Below are 12,414 nucleotides of genomic sequence, written 5' to 3' on the forward strand. Positions count from 1 at the left end.
AAAGCTTCTAATGTTGGGAGACAATTCAGAATTTTTCTAGGTGAGAAAACTTCCAACCTACAGGTTTAAGGCTCCAAGTATATTCTCCTATATTAGGGAGTTAAGCATATTGAAGAGCCATTGAAACCTACTGGATGACCTTGTTCATATTCTCTTAGCCACAGAGGAAGGCAAAAGACAAACCCTCTCTGAATAAAACTTGCTAAGGAAAGCCCATGGTAAGTTTGCCTTAGAGTTGTCATAAGTCAGAAACTACTTATGCACACAATGACAACAAACCAAACCAAAATTAATGAGATATATGGGAATCAATGGGATAATTTATTTGTTGGATATGTCATGTATGCTTAAAAATAAAAGAAAAAGAGAAGAAAAATAAAGGGAAAGGAAAGTATTCAGGAAATGAACATGGGGTTGGCACATACATTAATATTGGTGTTTTATGCATTCAAATAGTTTTTTGACTTATGGCAACCCTAAGGTTAACCAATCATGGAGTTTTCTGAAGCTGAGAGTGTGTGACTTGCCCAAGTTCACCAAGTGGGTTTCCACAGCTAAGTGGGGATTTGAACCTTGGTCTCCAGAGTCATAGTCTAAGGTTTAAACTATTATGCCACGCTGGTTCCTTATATTAATATACGTTGACCATATTTCCATACAACACCTTTCTGTTCCTGATAAAGTAGAGACTGACTGAATGCAAAGGCAGGCATTTTGGTTCAACTATGCAAACTTGAACCAAAAATTTGTGCAGACATATTTTCATATACAAAGCCAGGGACCTCATAGTTTGAAGACCTTCTAGTGCATATTACAGAAAATTTTAACTACTTTTAAATGTATTGCTTTAGACATGACTTACTGATTCAAAACAATCTATTGAAATTCTTACTGAAGAATTTGGGCACAGGCTTGCTATACTGTTGGTCCTAGTTTACAGAAAAAGAAGTAAAACTGCTTCTCAACAGAAGATTCCCTCTGTATCAGATAAGACTACTTTGTATACAACAATCTGTGAAACAAGTAGGGAGACAGTCTGCAGCGTATAGTGTACTGTAGATCACCATTCTTATGTCCATATTCCCTAATGGCAATCATGGTATTAGCCTCAAACCAGAATCTATAACCTAATATTGGAACTCTAGTCAATTGTTTTCTATTCTTAGTGCTAATACCAGAGCAGACATAATGCTACATCCTGATTAGCATAGAAAATAGAAGAGGGGGATTGAATGCATATGAGGAAAAGGGACTGAGCAATGACACTGTAAACATCCAATCTCTACAATATGGGCAATCGGGGCAGATTTCAAAGAAACATTAGAAGGGACTTCTTGAAAGTAAGACCAGTTCAGCAATTGAATCAACTGCCTAGAGAAGTGATGGGGTTCCTTTCTCTAGATGTCTTTAAACAGATTCTGGACAGCTACCTGCTGCAAATGCTTTAGCTGGAGTTTCTGCATTAAGCAGGGGTTGGACTCCATGGCCCACTGGGATCTTTCCAGTTCTATAATTCTGTGAATATTACACCTCACTGGACATACTATACATACTCGAAAAATGTATGCCCAAATATTGACCCTAAAATCCTGGTTTGACTTATATATGGGTCAATACAGTAATACCGCTTAGGAAGGTCCTGAAAGAAGCCCCCCCCCCCCCCATGTGCCTTTGCAGTGATTTCTGAAAGAGCTGCCCAGGAAGGCGTGAGTGAGTAACAGTAAGTGTGTGTGTGAAAGAGGCAATTCTCTTCTCAATCCAATGTTAAAACCGCCTCTCCTCATCTACATCCTCCTACGAATCTCTTTCCCCACAAAACATCCCATTTAACTCCACTTCCCTTCCTTCCAAATCCGATGTTAAAACCTTTTCTGCCCACCAAACACCCAATTTCCCACCAGTTTCTTCTCTTCTCAAACCCATGTTAAAATCTCTCTGCATCAAAGACCCCATTTAATTCCACTTCCTTCTCTTCCACATCTGATGTTAAAAAATGTTCTCCTCCAGCATCAGGGAAGTGGTGTTAGATGATTGGGAGAGGTCCAGAGAAGGAGAAGGAGGGACAGAAATAGTGTTTCCCCTTTTACATCCTTTGTTACATGCCTTTAAATGTAACCCTCGACTTATCCACTGGTCATATCAAAACCAATGATTTTGGCCCTAAAACCTTCCCTTGACTTATAGATGAGGTCAACCTGTACACAAGTATATATAGTAAGTGGCTCACCAGGCAGTATGATCAATTTCTGCAACCCCCTTTCAAGCTACATCCAATTTTATTTTAGTGGTTTTGATTAAATTTGTTTTGTCACCTACCTAATGTGAGAAAGGTACTGAGCAGCTGTTCTGTGGCAACAGGTTTGATCTCTGTACGGAGATTAACAAATCTGCCAACTACCAGGGGAGCTCGTCGGAAACCTAAGATTCTGTATGGAGAACAAAGGACAGGAAGGAAATGAACCATGTGAACATGCAGTACAGAATAACCCACACTCTTAAATATCTGAGACAAAAGTGCCAGGAATTTAGACCTTTAGAGCAGATTAACAACTTTTAAATACTGTTCACTGCTGCAGAACGTCCTAAATTGCATATGCAGGATCATACAGGGTATTCATTACATGAATAAGATAGAGTTCACCATCAAAAAAACAAGGCTTAACCAACAGTCTCATTCGAAACTAACTGTCCAGCTGTTAAAGCCAGACACGGAGTTGTTCTACTCCAACTGTGTAAGTTCTCTCTTCACACAACTTTAGCTCAGTTTTTCCAGAAGTAAGTGATACTTTAACTTCATGTTTCAAAAATACAGTTCAAAAGAAAGAAAACAAAGATTATTTGTTACATTTTAGGATTATCTGTTGTGCATCTGGATGCTGACAGAACAAAGCACAGGATAAAAGTAAATATTACTTAACACATTTATATGCTGCCTTTTGTTCATCAGGATACTCAAGATTGTGAACTCAGCTCCCTCCAACTGGCAGTCTCCTTTCCAATTAATGATCAGGATCAAACCAATGTAGCTTCAGCAAGGTGGTTGTACCATGTGCCCCCAGAATGTGTTCTTACTGCTTTAGTACAATTTTATAAGTAGGTCTACAAAAGCTGCTGCTCTACATTTTTAACTAGTCTGCCTTGCCTGGTCCCATGCCTGGTCACTTGAAGCAATTTTAACATGCTTATGGCAAATAAATAAAAAATCTTTAGATTACCAAACATGAAAGTTGAAGGTAGAAATGCATCAGGTGCAGTAATTTGATCCTACCCAAGAGAAATTTCTTAAAACCAGCATTTAGAAATGTGAGCACTAAGGATATAGTATTGTCTCTCACTCAATATGGATGTCATTCAGATAGGCAGTTACTATGTCATAAACTTGACTCACAATTTTGTATACACATTTATGACTATGGCACTATTGCCACAATGCTCCTAAACCCATCTAGAAAGCTATACAGCCACACCCCAAGAAGCAGTTATGTGACACGAGTGAAAGAGACACTGAAGAATGATGTGTCCATCCCCTCCTGCCACTGATTTTCTCACAATTTTAATAAATCCAGTAAAAAATGACCTTCAATGCTTGAAGAAGTAATTTATAATCCTACTTTCCATCTCCAAGAGAAGTGGAGTTTAATTCAATATTTATGTACCTGTCCAGATGGAATGCTGCCACCTCTGCATTGTGTCTGTCATACCCAGCATACGGCTCTCCTTCTACTACATAGTCTCTGGCATACCTAAAAAGTGTGACAAGAGATAAAGTTGATGGCATTGCACTAAATCCCTCCAAGATACATAAGGAAAATCTAACCAGACAGCATTTCTGTATTAGCACAAGATAATTAATCAGTAAAGAAGGAAATTTTAAGCATTTTATTTGAAATTATTTCGTAGCCACACATGCATTTTCGCTTCCAAGCAGAAGTGTTATCAACTGCCAGTGGATCTACAATATAGTCCTTCCGACTTCTCTAGGGCTATGGAATCTAGAGATTTGTAGTTCGCTGTAGCACCAGAGGTTTCTGACAGAAAAGGCTAAACGTCTCACTGTTAGAATCCTGTTGTATTCTATCAGATATATTCTTTGGGGTTTGGTTGTGGGGATGATGGGGGTTGGGATATGCTTTCGCTAGGGCTAGCTTAGATAGCGCTGGGTAGAGTTAGGCAGTGCCAGGTGGTGGTTATCAATTGGCCTTGAGACTTTCTCTCTCAGAGGCTTGGTATGCAGTGAGAGCTTGGTGGGATAATAGCTGAGGGGGGAGAGATGGGGACTGGAGGACTGTGTGAGAGAGGTGGAGATTATCAGTTCGCTGGCTTTTGGCAGGGGGATGGAGCAGGCAAGCTTGGGGGTTTAGGTATTGCTTTTGCTGGATGTGGTCAGTCTCAGCTAAGAAGCTGAATGATGTGGAATTGCTGATTCTGGAGCTATCAATAAAGTGCTGTTGATTCTTAATCAAGGTGACTGATTGATTATCCTGAGTTCTGGTCCCGCATTCTGACACTCACAAAACTACAAATCCCAGAATTCTGTAGCATTGAGCCACAGCTGTTAAAGTGATGTTAACCTGGATTATTTCTGCAGTGTGTATGCAGCCTAGGTCAATGAGAGTTGATGTTCATTTAGAAGAAGGAAAAGGACACCAGTGTTTCTGTTTGATTTCACAAACAGAACCATATCTGATGCACAAGAGGTCAGAGCATTTACACTGGCATGGTCATATCAAGGAGCTCTTTTCCCATGCTTTTACAATATGACAAAATAATGTGGAAGCAGCTGCCGACTTCCTAACTTGTCTTCATTACATTCCTTCCATTGGGGAATCATGGTCAGGAACTCCTGGGATCTGAGAAACCCTCATGGAAGTAATTAAGAAACCATAATCATATTTAATTACTGAAGCACATTACCTCTTAGGTTTGAAGACTACTTTTTGTCCCCCTTCTAGTATGAGCAGTGCCTTCAGCTGGGTGCCCTTATAGCCCACATCTGCTTTTATTATCTTTTTTGTAGCCATGGCATGCATCACTGCCCCCAATTCTGGGGTCTCCTCTGGATATACTTCACGTGGCACCACCCACTGGGCTGCAATCTCCCAGGGAGATTGCAAGGTATGGTCAAGTCGGGGATCCAGTTCCACCCGCAGGCTTGCCATCATACGGTGAAAGGCACGCTGATCCTCACGGTTAGCTGCCGATGTGTCCAAGTTGTCTATGAGGAAAACCTTGGTGAAAATGAAGATGACAAGGAGAATTGCCAGAAGCACCACACGTTGTTTTAACTTCATGATGACAAGTAATCCTTTTCTAACTTGTTCTTTCCAAAGGTTACAAACAGTCTCTCACAAAGAAAGATGAAAAGCAGTATGATACTTTATAGATTTCATTCATAATATTCACTCCAGTGGATCCATAGCTGATACTGCATCTTCTAGAATTCCTACGGAATAGAAAAACACAACTGAATTGCATACATTTCAGCACAATCAGAGATACCTGTAAATGGAAGTTGCTGGTTTGCACTATCTCACTGTCTTGTACAACAAACACAGACTTGGAATCGAACTGTTGATCATGCTTTAGTCCAGAGGTGAGCAACATGTGGTTGTCCAGCCTTTGGATGGCAATTCCCATAATTCCTCACTATTGGCTATGCTGGTTAAGTACAATGGGAGTTTGAATTTTCAGGTTGAAATTTGCACCTTTCATAGGAAATCATTTTGGTCTAACATGTATGTAAAGCATGAAAATCAATTTTGGGGGGCCACAATGTACTTTACACAGAAAGAGTCAGAAAAAGCCCCAAGTGACCTCCATCTGTTAGTTTCAGGGGTTACAAATAAGTATCCTCAGCCCACCAGGACATGGACCTACTACTTTGTGGTATCGAAAAGAAGGGAAGAAAGTAGGAAGGAAGGAAATACAAAAAAACTGCATAGGATATACAGCTAAATAAAGGTTACTCAGCTTTCTACACAATACCTTTTTCAGACACAGCAAATTGCAAAACAGAGTGTGCAGGAATGTGATGGTACTTTTTTATAGCATCCAGATCTGTCTAATTCCCAATTGCACCATTTTCTATTAAGCTATACATGTTGTATTTGCTCTCTTCCTACTGTTTTCTCCCCTTCATAACAAAATTTAGATTGATCCACACAACATTTTGATAGTTACCGAACTGCACTTATATCATCCTCTTTCTTTAAGGACAGCACAGCAGCACCCAATATCTACTTCCACGTCTACTTATTTTGTTAAGTGTCATGTTTGTCAATTATGCAGTATACCAAATCGTTAGATTTTTATGCAGCCAACAAATGAGGGAAAATGGGACATAAAAGGCACTCCTTGTCCAGTGTGATCACTAGGGGGATGCGGGGTGTATATCTGGTGGGACTGGCGCAGCTGCTGGGCAAGTGAGAAAGGGCACCAGGTCCCTTGCTTGCTTGCCCAGCCTCCACGACGGATCTCAAAAGGCCATCTGGAGGCCACAACACTGTCCTCACAAGCAGCGGAGACTCTGTGTGTGTGTGTGTGTGGGGGGTGCCTTCTGTTTGGGCTCTGGTGCAGTTGCAGCCATGCCAAAGCCCAAAGAGCCCTCTGGAGGCTGCAGTAGTCTGCCCGTCTCCACTGCCCCCTGCACTGGGCGATGCCAACCCCAGGGAAACCACTGTCGTTTTCAAAACTGTAAGAAACACGAATATGAGTCAAGGGATCTCTATTTTGATGTAGGAAAATGAAATTGCTAGACTTCTCAGAACTGAATGCCACTATACAAATAATATTCTCCACCGAGTTCCTAACTGTATTTTATAATGTATTTTCAGTACGAGTTCTGATTTTGTGGTAATTTAAAAGTCCAGCTACTCTAAATAAAGCAATATTCATTTTAGCACATCTGACTAAAAAGGTCTAAACCAGTGGTTCCCAACCTTCCTAATGCTGCGACCCTTTAATATAGTTCCTCATGTTGTGGTGACCCAAAACCATGACATTATTTTTGTTGCTCCTTCATAACTGTAATTAAATAGGTGTTTTCCACCCCATGAATGGGTCATTCGACCCCCAAAGGGGTCCCAACCTACAGGTTGGGAACCACTGGTCTAAACACTGTAGCATTTTACTATGCACCAGGAATGTCATGCAAGATGTATATTCTAGTCAAAGCTGGAACACTACCATCTCCTTCCTGAATCGTGGAGTTCACAACCCCGAAGATTAAGATGAGATGCCATTCTCTCTTTCAATGTACTGCAACAATGAACAAAAAGCAATCTGTCCAAGTATCAGAATGTAACGCAAAGGAAAAAAAAATTGCACAACATGGTCTCTTTCTTCAATATCTAACCTAATTTCCAGACAACCTACAAATGATCTAATACAATGTTGGCAACTCCTAACAGTGCAAGACCTGTGCCATGTATGAAAATGTATGGGAAGAAATTCATATTCATCTAAAGCAATCTAGACTACACATTTAGTGCCAAAGGTTCATGTGCTCTAAATTACAGCAAAATGATCCACTTTCATAATAATGGGTAGACACAATAGAAACTATGTAAAGTGGGTATGGAAGGAGGAGGAGGAGGAGGAGGAGGAGGAGGAGGACCACCTCATAAATATGCTGGATATGATGACAGCCTGAAGATCATGGGCGAAGAATAAAAGTGGAAGATGCCACTTGTGCCATTGCACCACACTCTCAGGATGTAGACATTCAAGACACCACATTTCCTTTTTAACCCTAGATTCTCAAGGCATTCTGGTTACTGTTGAAACTTTCACTATCAACAACAACAACAAGAAAAAGATGTTGAGAAACTAGAGCATGTCCCAAGGAGGGCGACTAAAACAGCGAAGGGCCTGGAAACCAAGCCCTAGCTGGGAATGTTTAGCCTGGAGAAGAGAAGGTTAAGAGGTGATATGATAGCCTTGTTCTATCATTATTTTCTAGTCAGTGAAAATAAACCAAGAGCAGTGACAGGGATACGCTTCGGTGTTCTTTATACAGAGATATAAACTATATGACAAGCCTTTCTAAGCAGCACCAGAGATGGTTTTTGGAAAGTATGGACTGAATTGCCTCTGTATTTTTAAAATCTTCTCTGTCTTATTGCAAATGTTAAAGCAGGTCTAATATGGTGAATACATTTTTAACCAAGGCGTAGTATAAAATCCCTTTTTGTTATGTATTACACCTAGTATACTGTTTTATATATACACACACATACTTATAGTCTGTGTGCCCACCTTCTGAGGGGAAGGGATGTTTAAAGGCAAATAACATTGCCTGGGCAAAAGGTGGCATATAATCTGAGGGATGCTTACAATTTGTAAACCTCTCTGAGGGCATGAAATTGACCAGAGCAGAATAGAGTGGCACTATGACTTCCCTTGATCTAGACACTATACTTCTATTGATGCAGCCTGGAATCGCATTGGCCTTGTTAGCTGCAGCATCACACTGTGGACTCATGTCCAACTTGTGCTCTACTTGGACTAGTCCCAGATCCCTTCCTCATGCAAATCCAGGTGTATCTCATCCTATATCTATGCATTTCATTTTCTGTACCTAAATGCAGTTCCTTACATTTATTTCTCTGTGTTGAAGCCCATTTTATTAGCTTTGGCCCAGCTTTCTAATCTACGAAGGCCATATTTAATTCTGACCCTGTCCTCTGGGGTATGAGCTGCTACTCTTCCTAATAGCAACACATATCAAACTACAATTCCCAGAATTCCAAGGCAGTTAAAGCGATACGAAACCGGTTTACCCCTGCAGTGCAGAGTGAGGTAACCCTCCCCATCATTCCCTTCGGCTCCTTGGCCACTCACCCTTCCTCCCAGGGCCTCCCAGGGGCCATGCCCGCCTTTGGGGCTGCTCCAATCGCCCCTCTTCTCTCCTCCTCCTTCTCTCTCTCTCTCTCTCTGAGATGCTCCCCCCCTACAGGGCCAAAGTGGTACCGCCCGCCTCACCCCCGCGCCGACCAATGGGAGCGCCCCAAAAGACCACGCCTCCCCCGCGGCCAACCTGAGCGAAGCAAACTGCCCGCTTGCGTCACTGTGACTTTGCTTCAGCCAACCAATGGGAAGCCGGCGTCGCCCGGTTCCTCCAATTACTTCCGCGTTCCTCAGCCAATAGGAAGCGCGGGCCTGTTACGCCCGCCCACAGACGCACACCGCGCCCAAGGGGCGGGCCCTCGCTGAGTTGTCTTTTAACTCTCCCCTGACTGAGAGTGTGGCCTGTTTCCTGTTGTTCTTGGACTTCAACTCCCAGAAGCCTCAGTTACAATGGTTAATGACGAGGGATTCTGGGAGTTGTAGGCTTTAAAAAGAGGCACTGTTTTTCCTATTTCTCATAAGTGCCTCGGGTTAGTCCAGTGGTTCCCCAAACGGTGCTCTTTAAGGGATTTTGGACTTCAGCTCCCAGAGTCCCAGGCCGTTGGCCAACATGGCTGAGGCTTCTGGGAGATGAAGTCCAAAATCTCTTAAAGGGCACAGTTTGGGGACCACTGATAGCCAAGTGACTTCACACACACAGCACTGTTACAGCGCTATCATCCCACTTTGGCTGCCTCCTGTTGCATTCTGGAGTTTGTCGTTCAGTGAGGCCTAAGAGCTCCCTGGCTGAGAAACCTAAATGCCCCTCCTTTAAACTGCAAACCCCACAATTCCACAGGAGGCAGCCATAGCAGTCATAGTACAGTACAATGATTCCCAAACTTTGGTCCTCCAGGTGTTTTGGACTTCAACTCCCAGAAGCCTCAGCCACCTTGGCTAGCAGTCAGGAATTCTGGGAGCTGAAGTCCAAAACATCCAGAGGCCCAAAGTCTGAGTGGATGAATGATGGCCCTCCCTAGTCCCGCTATAAACTGAAGTTCCAGAGCCAGTGCAATGGTTTGAGGTTCTGGACTCTGGAAACCAGAGTTCGAATCCGCGTTCAGCCATGGAAACCCACTGGGTGACCTTGGACAAGTCACACTCTCTCAGCCTCAGAGGATGGCCATGACAAACTCCCTCTGAAGAAACCTTGCCAGGAAAGCCCCATGACAGGTCCACCGCCTTAGGAGGCGCTACAAGTTGGAAACAACTTGAAGGCACCCAACAACAGCAAAAAAATGAGGTTTAGTTTAGCTGTCATGAGTAAGAAATAAACAACAATTCATTTCTAAAGTCATCATAAATTGACTTAGGCAATACAGTTTGTATCTATGCTAAAATAATTCAATAAAAATTATTTTTAAAAAGTCGTCATAAGTTGGTAACTAAATTATTATTAATAATAATAAAAAAGTTGTGGCACTGAATTCCATAAAGCTTTGGTTCAATTGGTGAGACCCATTGAAGACACTGGCACCCAGCGTAAAGACACTTTACACCATAATGAAAAGCCTTCTCCAACAAGTTAAATATTACAATCGGCCCTCTGTATCCACAAATTCAAGCCTCCACAGCTTGAAAATACACTTGTCCCTCCACATTCGCTGGGGTTAGGGGCACAGGACCCTCATGAATGAGGAAAAACTGAAAATAACAAAAACACTATGTTTTCCCCTTAGAAAACAGCTTTCTAGGAATCTCTAGGACTATGTCCTCCAGCGCAACTCTGTGGTCAACATCTGCCAGACACTGACCATAGAATTGCGGTGCTTGAGGAGCTACAAATGCCTAGTGGAGTGTTCTCTATAGGAATCTCTAGGTCCTTCAGTGAGACTTTTGGTTAAGGTTCACTACAGTGTTGCGGTGGAGGACCTAGATATTCCTACAGATAACATACTAATAAAATCCGCAAATAGTCAAATCCACAAAAGTCAAAGGTGCAAACATGGAAGGACGAGTGTATTCAAAAATTCCAAAAGGAAAACCTTGATTTTGCCATTTTATATAAGGGACACCATTTTACTATGCCATTGTATATAATGCGGTTTGAACATCCACAGATTTGGTATCCAAGGGAGTCCTGGGATTAAAGCCCAGCGGATACCAAGGGTTCACTGTAACTGAATACTTACTTTTTTCTTTCTTTCCTGTTAAGGCACTTGTAAAAACTGAAAAAAGTACAGTGATATTATGTCAGTTCCTTGAAGGATATGGTTATAATACACTTTATGACACAAAAACAGAACCCTCCTATTTAAACAAATATTGAGCAATGTGGGCTAGTCTGAACATGCTGCTTTGTAAAGGATGTAATAAAATCTATGACAAGCTAAAAGAAGGGAGTTTAACTGCATGCTGAGAGGTTGGCATTCATAGTGTCTGGAATGACATGAAGATGGACAAAATGAAATGGACAGAGGTGCATGACTGGCTCATAGTAAAGAACTGTCATCTGTTATTCTTTATTGTGAGCCACCTTGAGTCCCTTTCTGGGAGAAAGAGGGTACAGAAATGAAATAAATAATAAATGGTCTTGTTTCAAGTTTATTGTACTGTATGTCCCTTTTGTGCACATGATATGCTCAGAGTAGTTTACAACCATAATAACTATTACTTTTACTTTATCTTCAAATTTTCAATTAAGAAGAGATTAAAATAAAAATATTGCAGATAGAATGAATACTATTGTTTTCAGTACAGTGCAACTTAAAAATGAACTGGAAACAGAGTGCGAAAGAGATTTTCAGAAATCTAGGCATGTCTATTTGCTGGGAGGCAAAGAAGGCAGCTCTATCAGTCATCCTATAGAGATATCGGGTGGACCTACCATTACCGAATAAAGGTTTACTGCGTTTTAACTACTAAAGCCTGAAATTCTGAACTTGGTTAACTGCTATAACTGACAGGAGAATCTTGAATTGTGATATGTTCATATTGTCTTTAGCTGCCTTGGAAGGATTTGTATTCTGCAAAGTAGGATAGAAATAACTGCAAAAAACAGAGTTTGCCAGGCCTCCAATTTCCTGCTATTTCAAGGAAGGTCCTAAATACCCTAAAGGCACCATGACTTGTCAGATATTGGAAGCTAACAGGATCAGCATTGGTTAGTACTTGGATGGGAGACCACCAGTGAATATCAGGTGCTGTAGGGTATACTTCAGAGGAAGCAACTGGCAAAACTACCTCTGAATATTCCTTGCCTAAGTGTTACCCAAATTGCTAGGATCTCAGGAGGGCACTCACAAACTAATATGTTTTAGGGGGATTTAAATAACTCATGTAAAATAATATTTTGGCTGGGGCAGCATCAGCCTTGGGACCAACCCTGTTCATACCGGTTCCAAATCCAAATGTGTTTTTGTATATTTATTAAGGGAATGATCACACATACAACACACACACACTCACGCACACACACAAGAACTAAGAAGAAAAGTGGGAGAAGAAGAATAGTGGCGGCCTTGCTAATGGTGAGACATTAGCAGTTTTGGACCTTGGTTCAAATCGATGGGAGTCTGGACCGGAGAG

General features: G+C 41.6%; 1 protein-coding gene across 3 annotated transcripts in view; it reads right to left on the bottom strand.

Annotated features, from left to right (window-relative positions):
• The window catches only part of FAM20B (FAM20B glycosaminoglycan xylosylkinase), a 15,360-nt gene extending 6,410 nt beyond the window's left edge, over positions 1–8,950 (bottom strand). The window contains exons 1-4 of one of the 3 annotated variants that reach the window (XM_042465515.1): positions 8,842–8,950; positions 4,915–5,443; positions 3,657–3,743; positions 2,317–2,426 (exon numbers count right to left, since the gene is read on the bottom strand). In XM_042465515.1, the coding sequence (XP_042321449.1) occupies positions 2,317–2,426; positions 3,657–3,743; positions 4,915–5,291 (574 nt within the window). In that variant the 5' untranslated portion in view covers positions 5,292–5,443; positions 8,842–8,950. Of the gene's footprint in view, positions 1–2,316; positions 2,427–3,656; positions 3,744–4,914; positions 5,444–5,985; positions 6,096–8,841 lie in introns of those variants that run through there. The other 2 variants (XM_042465514.1, XM_042465516.1) reach the window with 2 other exon arrangements.
• Between the last annotated feature and the right edge of the window lie 3,464 nt (positions 8,951–12,414).

Source organism: Sceloporus undulatus, chromosome 4 (genome assembly GCF_019175285.1).
Source record: "Sceloporus undulatus isolate JIND9_A2432 ecotype Alabama chromosome 4, SceUnd_v1.1, whole genome shotgun sequence".
In the NCBI taxonomy this organism is placed as follows: domain Eukaryota; kingdom Metazoa; phylum Chordata; class Lepidosauria; order Squamata; family Phrynosomatidae; genus Sceloporus; species Sceloporus undulatus.